The 23,775-nt window shown below is 31.2% G+C and overlaps 2 protein-coding genes, 1 long non-coding RNA gene and 1 pseudogene across 3 annotated transcripts in view; all 4 read right to left on the bottom strand.

The window, feature by feature from the left end:
• LOC128158029 (uncharacterized) overlaps positions 1-1,074 on the bottom strand; it is a 39,243-nt gene extending 38,169 nt beyond the window's left edge. The window contains exon 1 of the mRNA XM_052820699.1: positions 935-1,074. Within this exon, the coding sequence (XP_052676659.1) occupies positions 935-995 (61 nt within the window). The 5' untranslated portion in view covers positions 996-1,074. The remainder of the gene's footprint in view (positions 1-934) is intronic.
• Positions 1,075-3,915: 2,841 nt separating this feature from the next.
• LOC128159233 (uncharacterized) lies at positions 3,916-5,264 on the bottom strand (annotated as a pseudogene).
• A 1,991-nt stretch (positions 5,265-7,255) lies between these two features.
• On the bottom strand, positions 7,256-22,779 carry LOC128158214 (C-type mannose receptor 2-like). The gene is made up of 6 exons (XM_052820975.1): positions 22,642-22,779; positions 19,865-20,030; positions 16,587-16,822; positions 8,408-8,476; positions 8,005-8,211; positions 7,256-7,863 (listed from the first exon to the last, which is right to left on the bottom strand). The coding sequence occupies exons 1-6, from the start codon at positions 22,709-22,711 to the stop codon at positions 7,571-7,573; spliced, it is 1,041 nt and encodes a 346-aa protein (XP_052676935.1). The 5' UTR covers positions 22,712-22,779; the 3' UTR covers positions 7,256-7,570.
• LOC128158215 (uncharacterized) lies at positions 10,694-13,842 on the bottom strand. Its single transcript, XR_008239934.1, has 3 exons — positions 13,381-13,842; positions 12,939-13,035; positions 10,694-12,174 (listed from the first exon to the last, which is right to left on the bottom strand). It is a non-coding gene; the product is annotated as an uncharacterized LOC128158215 (long non-coding RNA).
• Positions 22,780-23,775: the final 996 nt, after the last annotated feature.

Consider the following 23,775-nt stretch of genomic DNA (forward strand, 5'->3'; position numbering starts at 1 on the left):
TTTTTCATTTTTGTATGCTACATATGCGTTGTAGACATTGTGCCCCCCTTTTTAGTGTTTGATATCCAATATTATTGAAAGGTTTGACCACATATGCAACTGTAACAAATACCTGTATTTTAAGTTTATTTTGTTTTCTCTTTTTTGTTTTATTTCTTTATTAGAAAATGACGTGGCTACACGTAGATTACAACTAGAATTTTCTTTTTTTATATAAATGTTTGTCACTTATCTAACGTACGCATGTATGATTGGATCAATATGACAGTATATTAAGCATGGAACTAGTGCATGTGTATTTACTAAGCAAATATAATATAAAAACAAAACTAATCAGCCAAAGACTCGCCGTTAACACTGATACTGATTATATGTACTTCTTACATCTCTTACAGATGCTTGATCCACCTCTATATATATTGGGGGGAATCATTGTGACGTCATACCGAACTTTCGTTTGCTCTGGATAGTTTTCTTAAATTGTCGGATAAATTCAGGAAAGGAAATGACGTCATACATGTACATGTCAGATAAAGTATAGATAGATACAGGTTTTTAACGTAAGCATATGTGTTTTTAACTTTAGTGCTTTAAAATGATATTTTTTGGTAAATAAATAGATGTATGCGATTTAGAGGTAATAATTTTCCCTAGAAACGCTTCATGTTTCACGATGTTGTTATGCACCGTAAAGGATTATTGGGATATTGAGAACTTTTTCACGGGGTCCACAAAATTTAAAACCATTTTAAATCAGTTACATTATATGATATACAATAATATATGCTAACGAGAAAAAATTGTAAAAAATAAATAAATTTAATGCCAGAGAGAGAGAGAGAGAGAGAGAGAGAGAGAGAGAGAGAGAGAGAGAGAGAGAGAGGTGTAAATATATTGCATTTATACATATATAAATATGTGAAAATTATTTTACCTGCTAATGTTTCCCTCGAAACAGCCAAAAAAGTAAACCCCAAAAGTATGTAGGAAAACATTGAATTATTTTGGAAATTCGTCACTCTTACATTTGTCTGAAAGAGTGAAACAGAAGGCCTTGTTTATTTCCTTGACGACTTTTTCTATTATGATGATATCCATTATCGAACATTGGAAAATGAATCGTTCATTTGATATTTTAACAAAAATATGCGTCCTGCTTATTCATTATGTAGAGCATTTTTTCATTCTGCTCATGTGTATAGTATCTACCATTCTATTATGATGATAACCATTTATCGAACAATGGAAAATGAATTAACCATTTATTTGACAAAAATATGCATCCTGCTTATCCATTATGTAAAGCATTTTTTTTTCATTCTGCTCATGTGTACATCGAATCTTTCTCATTTAATCGATGCTTATCTACAGTTTTGACTTCAGCGTTATGACATTGACATTTTTCACAGAACACGTCAGAGTACATTTGAGTGAAAATACGCCAGTTTGTAACTTTAATTTTCCCATGTATTATCATCATTATTCAGGAAACTAACTGAACAATCTTAATTTTGTAGAGGAAGGGAATAAGAAGTGGAAATGTATTGCTCCATTCGTCCAAAAAGCTAATAATTAATTCCGTTAGAATTGACGATCATAAATATAATTATATATTTCTACTTCTAAATATCAAACGAGAGGCAGGTTGCAATGATATGCCGAGAAACTGAAATGATTTACTGATAGAACACTTATAAAATACTATTCAATCATTATTTTATTATATATTTCAGTTTCAGTTATTATGCAAATATACATTTACATAAATGGATTAGGCAGCAGGCAATGCCTATGTAAGCCTTCTCCATAAATCATTAAATCATTATAATGGGGTTTAACATCGGGCTCTGAAATATCGAGGGCCCATGCCCTGAGGGCTGAAATTTTCAGAGTCATCTACAAGTGGTAAATAACTGCCACTGTGAAAATATGGTGATGTGGTCATATCTGGTTTATGAGATATGGGACCCTAAAGAATATGCACTTTATTCATTGTTATTAGATTTTAAACATCGGACTCTGAAACATCGGAAACAAAACTTTTTCTAAAGCAGAGGTTTAGCCTGTTTGAAAATTTGCACAAACAGACAGACGGACTGAAAGATTTATTAAAGAATTCTCGTTCTATGATTAATTCCATTACACACATGTTCAATTTTTAGCATTGTCTATAAAAAATGATAAATCGGCAAAACGAAACTTAACCTGTACCGATGAATGCAGATATATGCAACATTGGAGTTTAGAAACATTGATAAAACCCTTACTGGGTTTCCAAAAATATTTTTTTATAAAATCTAAACCAAAAAAAAACGTAAGGGAGAAAACCCTACTATTGGGGAAAAACTTATTATTATAGACAATGAAGACAAGCGTAAAGTTCATCAATTGTTTTATTCTATATATTTTGGCGATTATGGCCACGACCTACATAATATAATCTATATAAAATTCACATGTACTTTTGTATACAATGTTGCAACATATATCCTTATCCTTATAACATATTGACCCTTATAATCCTTATCCTTATACCATTATATCCTTATAACCTTATAAACATTATCCTTATAACCTTATAAACCTTATCCTTATAACCTTATCCTTATAGAAGTTTTATAATACTTATAAACTATGACAACATTCATACTGGTACTGGGTGAGCAGATACTCAGCAGAAGTTGTAAGCTATGTAAATTAGATAAAACGCGTCTCGAATAAGCGCTACCTCATTATGACATGTAGGTCGTGACGAAATAAAAAAGAACTATTGTTATTCAAAGATGAGCAGCAAGTCTCTTCAAAATGCCACTCACTAATCACTCCAAGTCTCTGCACAAAGTCACTCACTGATTCACACTTTAACTGCTGCTTTCATCGTCCTGGCTATCTGAAAATAGCATTAAAACTACGGCAGAAAATGAGCGCATGACATAATTGATACAGTTATATGTAACATTAAATAACAGTTTCAATATTATGAATAATTTCATATCAAGATATACATATAACTACTATTAAGAATGGGGTTAGGGAGGGTGGGATAAAATTGCACCCACCTCTCGAATTTAACAGCTAGGAGTGTGATGACGACATATATAAACAAAACGACGTCATGTATGGTATGCCATTACGCGCAAAAAATTATGGCGCTAATCATGAGTCAAGCCAAAATATAATATTGCTATAATAATTTGATTTATTTTATATTCTAAATAAATCTTATTATTATAGACAATGAAGACAAGCGTAAAGTTCATCAATTGTTTTATTCTATATATTTTGGCGATTATGGCCACGACCTACATAATATAATCTATATAAAATTCACATGTACTTTTGTATACAATGTTGCAACATATATCCTTATCCTTATAACATATTGACCCTTATAATCCTTATCCTTATACCCTTATATCCTTATAACCTTATAAACATTATCCTTATAACCTTATAAACCTTATCCTTATAACCTTATCCTTATAGAAGTTTTATAATACTTATAAACTATGACAACATTCATACTGGTACTGGGTGAGCAGATACTCAGCAGAAGTTGTAAGCTATGTAAATTAGATAAAACGCGTCTCGAATAAGCGCCAAATGGTTGTCTATTGAAAAGACAACCACCGCCAACAAAGTTTGGTGGAATGAGAGACGCTCAACATACTGTACATGTATATATACTTATGTAGGTGTGGCCACAAGCAAAGTCAAACTAGTTAATATATTTTTTCCGGAAAACACACTTGTTGCAAAGCCCTTTGTAAGTTAAATAGGAATACACAATTACCAATGTTTGACAGATGAACACCATCACTACGAAACATCTCTTTTGCATGCCACGTGATTTCTGGGTATTTAATAAAGAAACCACCATTTACCGAGACTAAGCGATTCATAAAATTGTTAAGTCTAATGGCAGCAAGATTTTGAGATTTAACAGAAACCTTTGTTATTGTATTCGTAACAAAATTTTGGACTTGCTTGAGTGTTTCTCAAAACTGAATGCACATTTGGAGTAATGTAAAGAAGCCATAACTCCTGGTCAATTTTCCCCCATGATATTGAATTGTCTTTAGCTTTCCTCAGACGGAACTGGCGGTCATAATCTCTCCAACCCAATCCGCCGGAAACACGACTGGCGCCGAGTTTAACATTTGCTATATATTTGATTAGACTGTGAGTTTCATCAATATGTGCGGACAAATAAATACTCATGAAAATGAAAAAAGCATCCAACCAAGCATCAATTGTTGTAATTTTGATTACATTTGTAGGTTTCAATGTAAATTGCCCATTCATGAATAAGACCTTATTTTCTTGAGCTTCTAAATCATTTTGCTTATTCAAAAGGGTATGCAATTCAATAAATTCCCCATTCATTATCTTTTGTTTTACTGACTGGGGTACATGCATACTTATGTCATCATGAATACTTGTAATTGACTGTGATGAACATGAGGGAGAAATTGCATCAAAACAAACTACATCATCTGAATCAGACAAATTTGGTACACTATGCTGATTATTACATGTAGCAGACTGATTAAAGGAGACGTGGCTACCTTCAGATGTGTCCAATCTTTTTGATATGATGGTTTCTATGGCTTTGTTTAACTCCGGAATCATCCTCTCTGCCACGGATGACACAACATCCTCAAGGTCCGTGGGGGTACTTGGTCCAGCTCGTCCTTGATTCGGCGCAGTTTCCTGGGCTTTATCCGGGTCCACCGCCTTGCATTTTCTTTTTACTCCCGGTAGTCTTGCTTTCCCAGAAAATTTTCTTTTGGCGTTTGACGTTCTCCCCCCTTCCTCAAGGGAGTGCGATTTCTGCCTCGGTTGCATCGAATCTCGAAATAACGGAATAAAATTTGATAAGAACTTAATTTATATTAAACTATAAGATTAAATATTTTATTTGAATTCATAAAATATTGATAATTCATGAATATGTATGTACCCAGGTTAGGGCTAAACATTTTTTCAAATAATAGCCAATAATGCTTTTATTAAAATAAATTTTGCCTTTCCTTAATTATGATATATAATTTATATTTATATTTACAATAAAATTGAAAGAAAAATAAGAAATCTGAAAAGGAATTTCGTTTTTAAAGCAAAGACATAAAATTGCACCCACCTCTCGAATTTAACAGCTAGGAGTGTGATGACGACATATATAAACAAAACGACGTCATGTATGGTATGCCATTACGCGCAAAAAATTATGGCGCTAATCATGAGTCAAGCCAAAATATAATATTGCTATAATAATTTGATTTATTTTATATTCTAAATAAATCTTATTATATAGTAGGTTTTCGGGGGGGGGGGGCTACTATGGGGGAAAAACTGCTATACAACACCGGGATTACTTTTCCTACATAATTCCTTTAAAACCATTAAATACGGGAAAAATCATCAAATCAATTATGACGTCATAATGGTTCTAGCATCAAAAAGATATTTCACAGCTATTGCTGAGTTTTTGAGCTGATAAGACGCGTGACCTCATTATACATATCTGAAGCCTCCGAGATCAGAAACCTTCGGTGCGACGTCAGAGCCAACACACACTACCCATTCGCTGTATGCTTTTATCTAAAATCTGAAGTCAATAAATTTTGCTAATTGATATTAAAAGTCTGAGAACCCTGAATAAAAACGTGAAACATTCTAAGCTAAGAAATCCCATTTCTGTTACTAGTAACTCAGTAATTATAAATTGGAGTAAAAAAAAATTCCTGCACTTTTTATAGCTATATAGTTCACTATAGCCAGGTATATGTCAATTTGAAAATTATTGCACTGTGTGTGTTTATTAGATACAAAAAGATTATATAATCACTTTCAATATTTATTTTAAGTAAGATTCGACCCTCCAAATAAATAAATAAAAATTTGACTCTTATTTTACAATATTATATTTTTATTTTTTTTATATATTCTTACATAAAAAATTCAACTCTTTTTGGCCCAATTTTACCCTAGAGGATCACAATTTGGAAAAAGAAAATTGAATCATCACTTCCCCGGAATGCTTCCACACACGTTATATTTTTTACGTGCCAAATGGCTTTTGAAATTTTTTCACTACATAATAATACAATTTTTATTCTCTCCTTAATTGCGTCCCTAACGTGACTACAGGGCTCATGATTTGAACAAACTCTAATTTTCATTACCTAGGGATACTTTAAAATAGTTATAGTTTGCAAAATACTTTTTGAGAAGATTTGTGAGATATAACAAAACGTTTTTAGTAATTCTGAATTATCTCTTCTTAAAAGAGGATTTGGCTCTTTATTTCAACACTTTTAAATCCACCTAATAATGTTTTGCGCCAAATTTGGTTGAAAATGACCTAGTGATTCCTGAGAAGAAGTCGAAAATGTAAAACATTTACAGACAGAAATACAGACGAACTGGCGCCGAAAAAAGTGTTCAGGAAAGCCCAGGTTATCTAGAAAACAACATCATTTATTTTTATAGACGACATTAAAATCATTCATCTCGAGAAGATACTATAAATACATGTGTTACAACTGGAATATGTATATCACTAAAAAAATCTGTTTTGTGTTCAATACTATATTGCTTTAGAACAGTTATGTGGGGTATTCTGAATAACTCTAAGTACATTTGTGGCAAAACGCGTTTGTAAAATAGCATGATTATAATAAAATATTTGTTAGCAACGGTAAAAAAAAGAATTCTCGGTAAAAATGAGGGCGTTGCAAAAAAAGGTGTTTTTTTTTTATCTGGTATCGATAATTTATCAAAGGTTATTTTGGCACCCCAGGCTAAGTGTATTCTAAGGGGACTGGGGTTTTGGTATTTCGAATCATTTTCTAAATTGGTAAACAGTCAAATAAATATGATAGACGAAATCATTAAGATTTACTACCTTTCCCTGCAGTCTCAGAAAATAAATTATAAGTCATTAAATTGAAGTTAAATGTGACACCTGTAGATATTATAATGGATAAGGACATTATAATTAAAACACTTTCATCGGCTTAGAATTTTTTAAACACAAAATTTTACCAAACATTATGTTGTAAAACTTCTTGAAATTATAAAAAAATTAATAGCCCATGCAGGATTTGACCTACGACTTTCAGATCTGTAGGTAACGCTAACCAATTTCCCTATGCTGTTACGTGATAATTCTGGACAAAAATGTTCAATTCTATAGTTTATTTCGAAAGGAAGAAGATGTACATGTACGTAACGATATTAATGTGTCCTACACAAATTAAGTTCATGTTCTTGACTATTTGAAAGTCAATAACCCACAATATGCATCACTAAACACAAAGTATATAGAATCTAAGTGGAAACGTACAGAAAATATTTATGTCGATAATCTCCAACATGGTATTGTACTGCAAAGATGTAAATAAAATACTTTAATTTCTAGATAAGACATTAAGAAAAATAAGATTTTTTTGTTGTTTAAAATCAAAAGAATATATGCATTTAATTTAACGTCTCAGCTGCACAATTCAATAGAGTGCGATATTTTTAAATCAAACATGGCTTTCCATTGTGCTTGCGTCCCTCGCTATCTGTGACTATAGCCGCAGATCATTTTCCAGAAAAACTGTAACAACTGGCTAACATCGCCTAAAGTGATGAGACCGACGACTATAGCAATGATGACGATGCTCAACGTACCGCCGACGATCGATGCGGACGGTCGCGGATCTACGGCGGAAGTCCTCTTCCGAATGGAGCTAGACAACAAGGATTTATTAACGTACAGTTCCTTTTTCAACTTGTCCACTTTGATTCGTAGCTCGACCTCGTTTTCGATGAAGACTTGGTTCTTGGTTCTTGAACATGGGCACAGACAACCTATAGTAAATGGAAATTAATTAGCAATTGCTTGCAATTGTTTTAATTGAAATGCATAATCAAAGATCATTTTGAAATTCAAGAAACCGTTTTGTATTGGTGGAATATATTTCAGTTCAGTTGCAAAGGTCTGATAATTACTCTGTTCTTTAGAAGTAGTCATTTCGTCAACATTCCAAGCTGGCGTAGTTGTCTGGGATTCCGATATTTGGGTCGTTGTAGAAGGATCGGTAAATACTGCACGAGTATATGATTTGGACGTAAATGTTGTTATCTGAGATTGTATTTTAGTTGTTGGTGTTGTCATCGGTGTTGTTGTTATAGGCTGAGGCGACGTTGTTACGATTGCTTAAAAAAACAAAAAACATGAAGTTTTCATTTATTACGGGAAATTATTTTCTGACTTTTTTTGATAAAAGTTAATTATGATGCAAATTGAAGGCGTGATTGAGGAGTTTGTATCTAATTATCAAATACAATGTATTATTTTATGGTAACTTTAAAACTACTATAGCTAATGTTCGAAGAGGTTTTAAATGATTACCTGGTGTTGTTGATGTTGGCGTTGTTGTTGTTTCTGGTCTTGTCGAAAGTTGAGATGACGTTACAATTACTAAAACAGAAAATGCAAGGTTAGCATATTGTGGTGGACGTGAAGTTTTAAAAATACATATTTTTGTCTGATAAAAACTGCTTTTGTGATTATGATATTTTAATTTAACATGTTAATATTCTTTAAAGCCAATATATGGCCAATATATAAATAAGTTATCATTGGGTTGCTCACCGAAATCTTGCCATATAGGATCATGAATTCAAAATTCGATTAATCTGTTTTTTAACATTTATCAACTTATGTAAAGTTATGTGAGCGATAATTTTTTTTAGTGAATAGATGTAAGATAGGATAAGGGCCATTTATGGCCCCCTCAGCAAATATTTTCATTTTACTACCATGCATAGTATTGACCTTAGTAATCAACATGGTAGGATTTTTTTCTTAGTAACCCTTCAGTATAGTTGCCTAGCAACGAAACAAACGTGACCATGGTTTCGGTCTAAATTAAGAAAAAAACCTCTTCATTCAATTGGGAAATTTTAAGTTACTGTTATTTGATTAGCATAAGTTTATTTAATTGAAGTACCAACATGAATTCATGCATTAAATGCATAAAATTATTTACTCAACGTTTCCATGACAACCATGGATTTCCATAGTAACCAACTAAATAACTTCTATTTCAAGCCCGATTGCATTCTGAGAAGTATACAACTTAATAAAAAAAACTTTTAAAAGCTTTTAAATAAATAATGTAACATTTTTTTTTTACATTAATGTTCATGACATTGTGTTTCCTGTTACCAAAAAAAAAACATTCCATAGCAACCATATGAATATAGATAGATCTGCAAATGTGTAAGGTTGTTTGTGCTTAACATAGCATTGACCTTAGTTCTCGACATCTTAGAGAATTTTCTTGGTAACCATTTGATTTACATATACACGTAGAATCATGCAATTCAAAAGATATGAGTGAGGGTTCTGTTATTAAATAGATAAAGGAACACCTTGTCCTTTTACTTATATGGTAGTTACAATAAATTACGTATTTATCATCCTTCTTTTTAAAACTTTTAAAACTAACAATAACATTAACACATCAAAAGAAAAACGTAATTTAAATTCAGAAATGCATTTATTCAATGATTTTTTTCGGTAACCAATTAAATAATATTTCAAGCCCAAATACAAACAGCATGCACAAGTATAAAAGGTTCATAGTATTTAACATTGCAGTTATTTTTTCCCTTATTTTTTCTACAAATTGAAATGTGAATTTTTCCTAGCTACACATTCCAGAATATATGTGTTCACAGCAAGCTTGGGGCGAATTACATTGTAAAGTAATGCATTACATTACTATAACTTCATGAATTTGGGCATTAAATTGCCATTACCATTACTTGATTTTCTTGAAGTAATGCATTACATTACCATTACATAAGTAAAGTAATGCATTACCATTACCATTACTTTGTTTTAAAAAAGCAAAGCTAATAAAGAGTTTTTGCAAATGTTTTAAATATGAAACACTCTTTAACATATCTACAGGTTCATGCTCAATATCAGGTTCAAATTCAATGACTATACAAGAGTCATTCTTTATTTGCTCAATATATAATCATCTTGTGGCATTATGAACAGCATACGTATTACATAAGTAAAATGATATTTATAGACATTTGGCATGATACAATGTAGGATACGAAATAGAGACACAGAATTACATGCATAACAAAAAACATTTTATGGAATAATGTTGCAGTTATTAAAAGCTAAATAGAGATACATGTATTTATATATAAATAGATATTACACAAATCTATATAATTTTGGACACTTAATTGTATTAATTCATATACAAATGGTTTTTCCCAGTTATATTTCTTAAGATACGGTGTTTTAATCGTATTGCTTTCTACTGAGGACACTTTAAGACAAAAGATTGCTTTTGCACTTTATGATCGAAGTTTCGAAGGGTTCATCTTTTAACTGCATCCTGTTAGTTTGAAAATCTTCCCAGCTATTATAATACTAAAAAAATGTTTTACAGGAGCAGTCGAAGCTTGAACTGAAAAGTGCTGTTTGACGATCTTTATCTTAGGATATATTAAGTGCAATAATAGAAAAAATACATGAATCCTGTATTTTCTATAAGTCCAAACTTAAGTACAGTGTACTTAATATACGAACGAGAGAGAGAGAGAGAGAGAGAGAGAGAGAGAGAGAGAGAGAGAGAGACAGAGAGAGAGAGAGACAGAGAGAGAGACAATAAGTAATTATAATTATTTTCAAATGGGTTATGATATTGGAAGTGATAATTAATTTCATCATGGATGGACAGTACATTCATTTTGCTTTTAAAGGTGCATGTCTGTCTCCTATTCTATGGGACATAGCAAAGGGAAGGGGATTGGGGTGTTTAGCACTTCTTATAACAATAGATTTTTTTGATACTTAGATTATCCTGGGGGCACAGTGTGTTGTTGACACATTTCTTATTGAAGTACAAACTAATTGGATCAGTAAATTGTTTAAATGATTAAAAACTCTTAATAACAACACTTAAAAATGTTATGAAATTGTGCTGTTATATTTAGTAATATTAACAATTCAAAAATGAATTTTAAAAAATCTTTTTTTAATAGTACAATTAAAACATTTTTATCTCAATGATTTTTTCTTTCTTCTTTAAAAATAAATTTAATCAAATTCAATTTCAACTATTCGTTTATTCATAACATTTTTAAAAGTGAACATGCATAAATAGGCATAGTAATGCAAAGTAATGCCATGTAATGCCAGCATTGCACTAGATTTTGGAAAGTAATTAATTACATTACCATTACTTGTAATGCTAATTTTGTGGCATTACACATTACTAGCATTACTTTGAAAACATGTAATGCATTGCAATGCATTACCATTACATTTAGCATTACCCCAAGCCTGGTTCACACAGAGAGAGAAGATAATGTACAAAATAGTATCATCTACTATATTTCAAATCCAATGATTGGTACCTGTACATGTAACAAAGAATGATACATATCTCCCTAAAGTATTAACAAACATGAATGAAACACATGTACAAATTAGTATCGTCCATTATACTTCACATATAATGACTGAAGCAAGCACACATAACATATATAGTATTCATATTAAAGTAATGGTTTCAAGAAATCATATTATAGTCAACAACATTGTGATTGTACATGTACACATGTTGTATACACATCAAAGAATTCTTCACAACAGGCTACATGTAAATTAAATAATCAACAGAATTTATCGTACTATCAACAGAATGTATGGTACATTCATGTACATTAGCAAATACATATAACAATTACATGTACATATGTGCACTGTAATAATGTTTCATTATCTGAAAGAAAAAAATCAACTTTTAACAACACACTTTTAAAAATATATGCTATATACATACTGTAAACTAACATTTATTCGCGACGACTTTATTTCGCAAGCCTCATCCACGTACGTTTTGTTATTACAATTATACGCCAAAGACTGGTTCATGGTGAGATATATTCGAGATGACAAAGCCCTTGCAAAAATTTCTCGCATACAAATAAAAGTTAGTTTACTGTATATGCCTGGTCACAAAAATTCTGTTATATGTAATATTCCTTCATGGCCATTTACTTTGCATTTTCATCTGAATTGAGTCCAATTTTCATGAAGCAGATCTTCACAAGCTGGCACATACAATGAAGATTCATGATCTGAAAAAAAAAAATCAACAATACAAAACACATTTCTTAAACATATGCCATGAAATGCATTCATAAGCAATATTTCTAAGGTTTCACTATTTTGATTCAATTTAATTGATTAAATTGTCTTATATTTCTTCTTATATATTTTAATTACGACACTATTCTTCTCAAGGTCACTGACTCAATCACTACATCTGTTTAGAAGCTCAATACCTTACCCTTGTGCTATGATGATGTTCAATCATAATGATTGATACAATTTAATAAAGCATTTTTTAAAAATCCAAATGAGGTACCTTGCAATTTTTTATTCATATAGGTTTGAAAAATATGAATGTTTTAATTTATTTTCATAAATAATTTTTAATAAAGAATAAAATGTATAATTAATTTATTTGATATTAATATTATGCATTTATTGAAACAAACATATTTCCACTTTTTCAGAAATACAAAAACAATATTGTATAAAATAATTTTAAAGCATATATTCTTCTTTGAACAACGAAATCTTGTTTTATATTTGATACTTAAACGATCCAAATGGTAATGTTTCAGTGTAATATTCCACCTTAATGCTAATACAATCACTATCTGCTTTTCAGTACTTTCAGTACTTTGATTATGTACTGTCAACAAAGTTGGGGGCTTTCCACATTCTAAAAAATAGATTTCGGGGGGTTTGAAGATGAATTTGCTTTTCAGCAATACATTCGTGATTTAGCATTGTAAAATGTTAAAAGGATTAACAAAAACCAATCAGTACTTACATTACTTCGAGCTACTAAGTACTACATGGCTTCTGTGCACAATTTCACTGTAGAGGCTACTATAGTTTCTATAGTGACATCAGGCGACAATCGTCGTCTGTAAAAACGAATGCGTTTGTTTACACCACTTTTTCCATAAATATAAAATAATAAAACACATTCTATTTTAATACATATGAACATTTTTAATAATATTTGTTCTAAATTAGTACATTTTAACTTTTTATAAGGATATGGTATGTAATCATTTCAAGCAGTCGGCAGCTGTGCTGCAGGAACGCTACACGTGTAAGCCGCGTCAATCTTGATACTTATTGTGTTGTTCACATTAAAATTCATACTTTAAAGGATTAAAACTAAATTAAATCATAATGAAAAGTAACATTGCTGATAATTTTGTGAAAATACACATATGTAACTACATAAAATAACGTGCACTTACCAAACTTCTGCAAGTTCAGCTTCTCCGTCACAATGTTTGTTTCCGGAAAAAATTACGCCGATCGATTCAGACTGATGTTTATAATTTTTCACACGATTTTTTCTCCGAATTTTCTATATTTGAACATGAGCGACTAAGAATACCACGAAAAAAATTTAAACAAAGAAAGTACATATCTATTGCTTACTACAGACGAAATTTTGTTGTGGTATTCTTAGTCGCTCATATTTTTTAGAACGCAAGAAAGTTGAAAATAGTGGTTTTCTTGGTGTTTTTCAGAAATAGGCATGTATTCCATCCATTTAATTTTATTTCACCAACACTTGTGAAGAAATCAAACAGTTTCTATAGTTAGTGCTTGTTATCAACTTTATAAAAAATATGATATTTGTTAATGTACGTGCAGTTTATTTTATAGAAAAATTGGGGGCATTTCTACTATATATATCCTATCTAGTTCTTTCAATTTTAGTCAAGCCGTGTATTGCTTTATCTATTTGTCATACCAATGCTTACTTACGTTTCCCATTCAAAGGAAAAAAAAACTTCTCGACGTTTTTAATAAAAATCATAGAGCACAGTTTCAAATAAGCAAACATATTCCGACTGATATTTGCCTCGTACAGTCAAAACATTAAAACAAGAGGACGGAGTCAACATTCTTAATCTGAGCAATGATAGATATATATTAGTGTCATTGTATAGAATACAAATATAACTTAGTAAGTGCATTGTGTTTAAGGCCCCTCACACCAACATTTTATTTGACGGATCGATAAAGAATCTGTTTTGAAATATGGTTTTACAAAACAGAGGCTAACATCGGCTTCAAATCATTTTATATAAATTTATGTTTATCTTTTCACTGAAATGGGATATTTAGAAGCTTAAAAATTAGTATCAATTGATGAAATGTGGAGATAACGAACAGTGTTCAAATTCAAAAGTCCGAAGGAAAAATACAAAACAGGAGCAGAGCAAACACAGACCTTTACAAAAGTTAGAGGAAGGACCAGGTGCCGTGGAGGACTGAGCATACTCTGATGACCGTTCACACCCACCGTGAATTCTTTGTTGAAATCGGGTAAAGCGAAAAAATTACCTACCAATAAGTATGGAAAATGTCGACCTAGCGGAGGATTGAATTTGCTGACAAGATCGTTGTAATGACTATACAACTTACATAATTATGAATATAATCGAGAGTGTTGATAATCTTGTTTTATCAACTTGTTTCTCAGTAGCTTGTCTCGTTTTAAAAATCTTTCATACATAGAGCACGCCCTTCTGTATCGAATTAATTGAGAGACAAAAACTCCATCTGAAGGTATATTGCTACATCAATCATTTTGTATTGAATAACAATATTACAAGAAGTGCAACCAATAAGAATTTTATTATACCTAAGATGAAAGGTAAGGGTCCTCAAGTCGATAGTGTTTCAAAATTTCCAGAACTTGTCATTTAGAGCGAATAGCGCGATTTGCTAATATACTGATGCTATGTTGATAAAACAAACCGTAATAGATGGTGTGACGTCATAGATTAGAGTTCAATAGCAGCTCCCATAACGGCGGGAAATTTAAATTAAGAGATGGATTTTCTTGATTTATTCATCATTGTACGGAGGGTTCTTGACGAAAAAAATACGATTTACAATTATAGTATATGATATTTAATTAATTTAGTTTCATTCCCCTTTATTGTCTTCTAGTAAAATATCTAAATATGAAACAGATAACTCAGACTGTGGTGTCTTTTATTTCAAGTTCACTGGTATCGAGTCGACATAAAAATGATAGTAACAATTGATAATGCGTCGTCGATATATCTAAATGTCGAATTGACGGCCACGGGGAGTGATTTCTATTTTTCATGTATACATGTAAGTATTTGAGTAAAATTCTGTTTCATATTATTATACAAGTAGTTCTGCTTACAATGGAGCACAATTGGTACTCATTGAAATTCCAACAGATTGTTGGAGGACCTGATTTCCAAACACTACATAGATGTCAATCAGAAACGCAAGCATTTTTTATAACATTTTCAGAGTACTAGTGTACGCAGTCCTAATGGTTTTCAACGAAAAAGTTTTGTTAATGATTGATTGCAAGGTAAGTAAATTTACAAGATCCATTTTTTATCAAAAGCAGCTATTAATGATGTAAAAAGGCTTGAATGTTCACTTCTCGAGAATGCTTAATCACAAATTTCAGTTTTTCTGTCAAACGGACAAATATCAGAAAAGACCTTGACCTTGGCCTTGACGGTCATCTGTGTTTCAAAGCCCTTAGATGTTTCATTGTTTGCACTTTAAGCCTCGTCTAAATCTAAATTTTAATTTGAGATTCCTCTGACTCTTACCTACGCTTTTATTTTTTTAATGTTAAAACTCATTTTTCATGAAAAAGGGTGGGGTCTAGAGTTGGAGGAATCTCGGATTATCTACCCTCGTTCAAGGGGCCAAAAATTCTGTTAACTTTGATGAATGAGACATTTATGGTCAATGTTTTATAATGTTGAGTTAAAGTGACATAGGTAACCTATGAAAATTAAAAATCTCTTGCATGATAAAATTGCTGGTAAATTATACAATGATTTGACAAAATCGTGTCATTTGAGTTAATGAAAATCAATGCATGTGTACATTAACATGAAATAATTACTTAAATTCAATAAAAAAAAATTTATGTGTTGAAATCTATTCGATAATTCAATGATTCCCAGTCTTCATATTGAATATCTGAGAAATGTTTGTTTCCTCAAGATAATTGACTTTTATAACTTTGTTTATCATACAATTTCTGGGTTACCTATTTTATTAAAAACAAATTTGTATTGCAGAATTCGTTAAAATTTGATGTGTAAAGGTGAGTAATTCTGCTTCAAATCTCCTTACAATTTTCTTTTATTAAAAATCTAACAATTTCATACTTTGTTTAGTCTGATCACTGGAAAAAAATCCACTTTATCTTAGAAATTTTGTTTGGATTCCAAAGATAATTTATTTTGATTTAAGTTTAAGTTTAAAAGACCAGATTTTATTTTTATGGTTGGAAACAATGATACAAGCTTAAGATCTGAGAGCCTAAACAATGCATTAATCAAGATGAGATTTTCTTTAAATTGTTTTACAAAAATTAGATATGATAAGACAGAAAGAAAGTAAGAAAAGAGAAAGAAAAAGGCAGAGAAGTTATTACCATTATTTCTTTTTGAGCAAATTGCAGACATCGATAATGTACATGGCACGTCAACCCATCCATTTGACGCAATTTCTACACAATCAGCGTTTTTATATTTGTAATGTACGTTGTTAGGTTGACTTGCTGCCCATTTTGTATAGAGAACAGTTTCATTTAACATATTCACAAAATAGTTTTCTTGGTAGATGTCATGCACCCCAATCCAGTAATTCGTGGATAAGCTTAAAAAGAATCTGAAAAAAATGTTATTTTTCAAAACAAAACAAAAATTTAGCAACTTTTATCAAGATTTTTATTTTAAATTTATTTTGAAATTCGCAAAATAAAATTATGAACCGACTGTAGTTTTTTTTTTTTCTTAACAACAATTATTCAAATAGTCATTTAGTGATCTGCATGATGTTAAGCAAATGTTTTTGTACAACAAAAAAGTTTAATTTCATAATAAATGGTTCATTGACTTACACATTTGTAAAGAGGGTTGTCTGGCCATGTACAAATGAAAATCAAAACTGTAAACATTTTTTGAACCGACTTGTTCATTCTAAAAAACTGAACAAATTTTTGTAAACAGATAAAAAAAAAACAATAAACATAAGGTGTTATATGTTGTTATCTATGCTTACTGAGTAGACAAGAACAGAGCATATCTTTTTTTTAATCGGAAGTAAATATAAGATTTAATTTTTATTTACAACACAAAAAATGGTCAATGGTGTCTGCTCTAAAACAATATGTTTTCATAGGGAATAAATGTATATATAAAGTAAAAGTTTGCCCCCCCCCTTCGGACATACACACAAAATTGTGTGGCCACCGGAGATCATGATTCAAACAAACCTAAATCAAAAGTACCTGTGGGTGCTTCCACACAAGTGACAGCTTTTCTGTGCAATCGATTTTTGTGAACAATATTTTTAACCATTCTTTCTATAAAATCCTTTTAAAAATTTTGATCTTCCATTGTGACCCTACCCAACCACTAGGGATCATGATTTTGACAATATTGAATTAGCACAACTTGAGGATGCTTCCACACAAGTAACTGCTTTTCTGACCAATTAGTTTTTGAAAAGTAAATTTTATAAAAAAAAAAATTCCACATATATATCTATCCAAAAAATTCAACTCAACTCCCTTTTTGGCCCCATCCAACTTCCGAGGTCATAATTTGAACAAACTTGCATCTAAACTACCCGAATATGCTTTCAGCTTCATGGCCAAACATTTTGAGATGATTTTTGAGATGAAGAATTTTTTTAATTATCTCCCCTTTGAGGAAGGCATGGCCTTTTACTTGAACAAACTTGAATTACCCAGGGGCTCTGGAGAAGAAGATGAAATTGTGAAATATTTCCGACAACAACAACAATACAATGAGAGACAACGGACAAATTGCAATCAGAAAAGCTCATATGAGCCTTCGGATCAGGGGAGCTAAAACCGAAAAAAAAAATTAAAATTTGAGTTTAAATTTTGTCCAAGTCCTTGTACAGCAGTTTTAGTATAAACAAGTGAGTTCAAGAAATGTTTTAATTTTAATTCACATACGTACAAGATGGCCGAACATTCCCTTGAGTTTTGAATCATTATCATTTGATATTAAGGTGTTTATTAGAATCACTCAAAATTTCAATAATAGACGTTCTCAGCAAGTTATTTGTTGTAAAACATTTTAATGATTCCTGTCAGTCCCGAGTGTTCTATAAACTATCATTTTGTCAAAACATTGCATTTCGGAAACAACACTTAACCGATTTGAGTATTAGTATTGATCTTGTAATTTAAGATTTGCACCTACATTGTACCTTGTAGTGCCGAATAAACATAATACTGTAAGTGTGGATCAATTAAAGATCAGTAAGTAATCTCCAATCAACAGGGTGCTTATTGGTAATTGTGAAAACTAAGCGTTACTTCTGTACACTTTAAAAAATTTATTGTACAAAAAACGCTAATAACTGACACCGAACTGACTCGGTCTAAGGAGAATTCTCTTTTTTGATCTTTGCAAGTTCTTTAAGTCCAAGAAAGTGTATAAGACAAAAAACTATTTACTCCTCCCACCTAGAAATTGCATTGCAGGTAAGTACCCTATTAAATCAGAGCTCTTTGATACAAATCGAAAAGTGTTATCATTACTATCACGAACTTTTGTAGGGAACACAGAAATTAACAAAGCGGATATAATACGAAAGATTAACAATATCGTTAAAATTATGTCACAAGTGTATAATCTTGTTTGATGCATTTTTAAGGGGGAGAGGCGACGAAGAATTTGTGGTCAGATCTTGACCTTAAACACACCCAAATATATATATATATATATATATATATATATATATATATATATATATATATATATATATATATATATATATATATATATATATATATTAGTCCAAAAAAAGAATGAACATTGGGAGCAAATTTACATAATTCCTGAAACATAAAGTATATTTCACATAAAAATAACACCGTTTGAAAGGAATAAACATGTATTGTTTATTTGTTGACTGCTAGACTAATCTTTTAATCAACCTATCGATTAAATGTAGCCTAGCTGTAAATATTTTAACGCCGTCATGTATCTGCACGTTCGCATTTAGCTTTCGCAGCTTCCACCGTGGTGGTATTTTATAATGCAGAGATTTCTGATACTTTATAGCACGGTAAAAAGGGAAATTAAAACGGTTGAATTTTGGTAGTAAAACACTAAATTTTCATAGTTGATTTAAACTGAAATAAACTGAATAAAATTAAAACTGATCAATTTCAAAAAACATATTGGAAATGTTATTTTCCTACTAGAACATAACGAGAACATTTCAAAAGTATAATCTAAAAATTCCAAACTTTTTTACAGTCGGAGGAAAACGTTTAGCTACTGGGAACTCTTTATGATATAGATTGCTTTTCATAGTTATTTGGATTTTGCATTTCGAGATGAAAGCCCTAATTATAAAGAAAAATTTACTTCAAACTCATATAAACTTAACATCATAGACATTTGTTTGAGACAGGTATTAAAATTTACTGTTATTCAAAAAAGAACGTATCTTTTAATATACATGTTACATTTATAATCTATTTACTTACTTACGTACTTATACATAACAAAACCAATTCTTTTAATACCAAGCAGAAAGTTTTCAATTGAGATTGTTTTTGAGTTAATGATGCTTATAACCTTTAAATTTGTGATCAAAGTGAAATATAATTGAGAAAATTGAAAAGAACGGTTTTCTTAGAATATCTTAAGAGTTTCCTCTGACCCTTCTACGGCGTTTTGTGTCTCTGTGTCGGGGATCTCGGCTAGTATCCCTCCGTCCTCCTGGCAGCGTTTGTGAGCATCAGTGAATACCAGGTGCTCCTTTATCATCCAATAACAACGATCGTTCACTTGTAAAGCATCACCAATGTCATCACCGAGGCATCTACCTGTAATAACAATAAATAACGTTGTGTCTATTGGACACAGATACATCAGGAGAATTAAAAAAAAACAGCTGCTGTGTGTAAAGTATTGTTTGTTGGTCAAGGTTCACGGTTGAAGAGTTACTATAAGGTGCAATGATTAAAGAAAGCACCTTTTTACTGCGGTAGACCATATTTTGTTTGGTTCCAAAATTTCTATCCGTACAATTTGTACTTATTTCTTTCGATTTTTGATCAGCGAGTTTGAAATGGACGACAATGAGAAATATCTCAGACTTTTTTTCCTGAAAAGGGATTATAACCGCAAAATTAGCAGCGACCTTAATTATAATGTAAATAGTGAATCTTGATCCCTAGAAGACCAAATTTGCATACGTGAACTCGCTAGTGAAACAGAGCTATTAGACAAGAAATTATAGAAGAATTTACATTGTTCTGCATTTGATTGTTTTTATAATCTTTCTCTATAGGGTACCATCTAAGCATAGTTCGAGAAACGTATACATGTAATTGTAGGTACTGTTTTGTAATTTAGCATTACAGAATGACAAAACGTTTGGACAATATATACAGGGGAGATGAGTTTGATATCGATATAGATAGATAAAAAACAGAACCATAAAACCCGCCATTCATTCATTAAATTACTCTTTATTTCCTGTTAACAGAGATTATGAACAGGTTATAATAACAATATTAAACGTATATTAGATAATTTAATAAAAGCTGCATATAAATATACATTAACACACAATAAGTGAACATCAAAAATAAACAAATACAAAGAAGTTGAAGTTGACTAATCACTAGGCCCAATAGCAAACGAAACTAAAGACATAGTGCGGTAAAAATCCTAGTTAACGTTCAGTTATGTTAGCTACAAGTGAAAAAGCTAAGTTAGAAAAATCTTTTCCGGTAATGCTTGGCAGTTTAGCAGACAGAGCCGTCCAAAAAAAAACGATTGTTTTTTTTTTTTTTTTTTTTTTTTAATTTCAGATCTTATGGGTTGTATACTTAAAAGACTTATACTTTTACATTCTACAGTTCACATCAATAGAACACCAATGACCTTATTGCAGGCTTGTACAATTGTGTCAGTGTTAACGGGCTTGAATATTGTGAGCCAATGTATGTTAAAGCGTAGAAGGCACTGTTGCCTTTAAGACAGGTGGCATTAATGAGGTCATAGAAGTTAAACTGCACATTTTACATTAATGACGCCCAAGTAGCTACATGTGTCTTGTAAAGGAAGTGTATCATTCCTTAAATACCATATATTGTTTGAACTTCATTATCGTTTGTTGGAACGAAATTCGAGCACACACGATTTTACGACATCAAATTTATACGCCACTTTTTGGAGTACTCATTAACTATATCCAGCATATTCTGAGGGCATCGTGGTGTGATATTAATATTAACCTCATTTATACAAAAGTATATCTTGCTAAACCTTTTTGAAAGTCATCATTTAGACTGCTGTTGCCAATTATTTCCTAAATGACAACGGATAGGCTTAATGATTTTCTGTCATTTTCATGATGGTGGTCTGTCCCAAAATATTAATTTATATATACAATACCCCGTACAATATTTCCCAGGGTTTTTATAACCAATTTTTCTATAGCAGTTAAAAAGGAGGATAGGGATAGCTTCTGTAGTGGTAGACCATTCCATAAAAAGTAGTCATTTCCAGTAAATGTATAATGTAGTTCTAGCTTAAGGAATAACAAAATGATTTGTTCTTGAATGAATGATTTCTGGTAGAGAAACGGCCTAAAAGAGTCGACATGGAGTTTGATGTCATTTCATAAACTATTAAATATTGATTGCATGCCTTTTAAAAATTACCTTGTATAATTAGTTTCCAACTTGTGTTGGACTTGACCTTGGTCCTATATATACATACTTTTTTAATTGCTTAATCTCGAGACCATTACCACCAAACTATATATAAGAATGAGATGTGTATTGTTTGGAAGAGAGACAAGAAAATATCATTTTAAGCATATACAACATCAGACAAATCCAATTCATTTATAGAGAGGTATTTTTCCTATGACTTAAAATGACGTTCAGTTTAGTTTGCTGTTGCTTCGGGTCACTGGACGTTGGCAAGTTTGTCATCTAACCAGAACTGATCCAATGATATCATAGGTTCAGAAACTTTTCGCAATGATAAAATTTATCCTGGTTTACTTTCTGTATAATTTTCAAGGGTTTACTTTTTTCAAGGTGTCTCAATGATTTCCGAGCTGCCCTTGTATATTGACTATAATCACTCGCCGAATTTTTAATAACTGGCGGTACAGCTTGGTCAGAAATCTCATCTAGTATACATACGTTATTCTGGCAGCTTTTGTGTTCATCAAGACGAGCATCCATTACTGTAGATTCCTTATCTCATGCGAGTATTTAATTCATCTAGACGAGCATCCATTACTGTAGATTCCTTATCTCATGCGAGGATTTAATTCCGCGATTCTATTGTTTTGCATCAAATCAAGAGAATATAGAATCGCAAACAACGATTTTTTATCATATTTCCGAGATAATTTCTTGTAAATTAAAACATTTTGCAAAATTCTAAATAAGGATAAAACATATATTTTACCTAATATTCCTTTGGTGTAAATAATCCACAGGAAGAGAGGAACATGATACATGAATTCACGCACAGTCATTTCACTACTCTGTGCATTTGTTTAATATTGCACAGGATAACAATTTCTCTCCTATGCATATAAGAGCATTGAAAGCAGCTATCCGAAAAGCATTGTTTTTCTTAGTTCATTAATAGAAGTAGTACTCTGATCAATAATGTTCTTTGGATTGCGATGCCTCAGTGGAATTAAAACTCTACAGAGACTACTCCAGTATACGTCAAAAAGGAGATACATTCTAAAGATTTTTATTTTGGTATATAACGTGTGATTACAAAACTTGCAAGCACTTTAAGAACTTTATGATGAATAAAGCCAAAATCATAGGTTGAATTAGACTTTAATAGTTTTATATTTGAAGCGAGTCAGTTTTTAGACAGGACAATAATAGTAATTTAACATTGCTCAAATCAAAGCAAATATGATAGTTTTAAAACTATCATTTTGTGGCTTATATTGCATTATAAGCGTTCTTTGAGAAATGAGATGAAATTCTGATAGATGCTCATACTGTTTAGGTATGAATTAACCCCCAAAAACGCATCAGTAGATACTAAATGATTTTGTCACTATCGTTTTTATAATGTGTTTTCATAAAAGTGCATTGGTTTTGGCGAAGGATGGGATAAAAGTTTTGAACTTTGTTATGTCCTAAATGCTCCTGATAATTATGCCTGATAACAATCGCATGATTAAATATAATTTATCCGAGACTAAATGCTAGGTAATCTGTGTGTTTTAAACTTTTTTTCGATAAAATATGGTCACAAAGACAAGTACTAAATATGAAAAATCGTCTGTGCTTGACGAAATCCGTAATCGGATATTAGATTGAATATTACACGTAGATTGATTTGATTTTTTCTAAATTTCAGTTGTTTAAAATATAGATTGTAACTTAGTTTATCTTGGAATTAAGCACGGATACACTTCATTTAACCAAGTTTGTTTCCAAACATCATTTAATGAATTCATATGTCAAATCTCATAAACCTGTAGCCTTATCCACTATCTAGATCTTGTCCTTCATTTTTGATAGTTCTTGATCTACTGCTCTAAAAACGTCATGCTCTATTACTGTCTAA

This window comes from Crassostrea angulata, chromosome 8 (assembly GCF_025612915.1).
Source record: "Crassostrea angulata isolate pt1a10 chromosome 8, ASM2561291v2, whole genome shotgun sequence".
Classification (NCBI taxonomy): Eukaryota; Metazoa; Mollusca; class Bivalvia; order Ostreida; family Ostreidae; genus Magallana; species Magallana angulata.

Coding starts and splice junctions, on each gene's coding strand:
- LOC128158214 (XM_052820975.1), bottom strand. CDS start 22,711: ATGACTGTGCGTGAATTCATGTATCATGTTCCTCTCTTCCTGTGGATT. Junction 8,212..8,407: donor GCCAACATCAACAACACCAG/GTAATCATTTAA, acceptor TGTTTTTTTAAG/CAATCGTAACAACGTCGCCT. Junction 7,864..8,004: donor GACTACTTCTAAAGAACAGA/GTAATTATCAGA, acceptor CATTTACTATAG/GTTGTCTGTGCCCATGTTCA.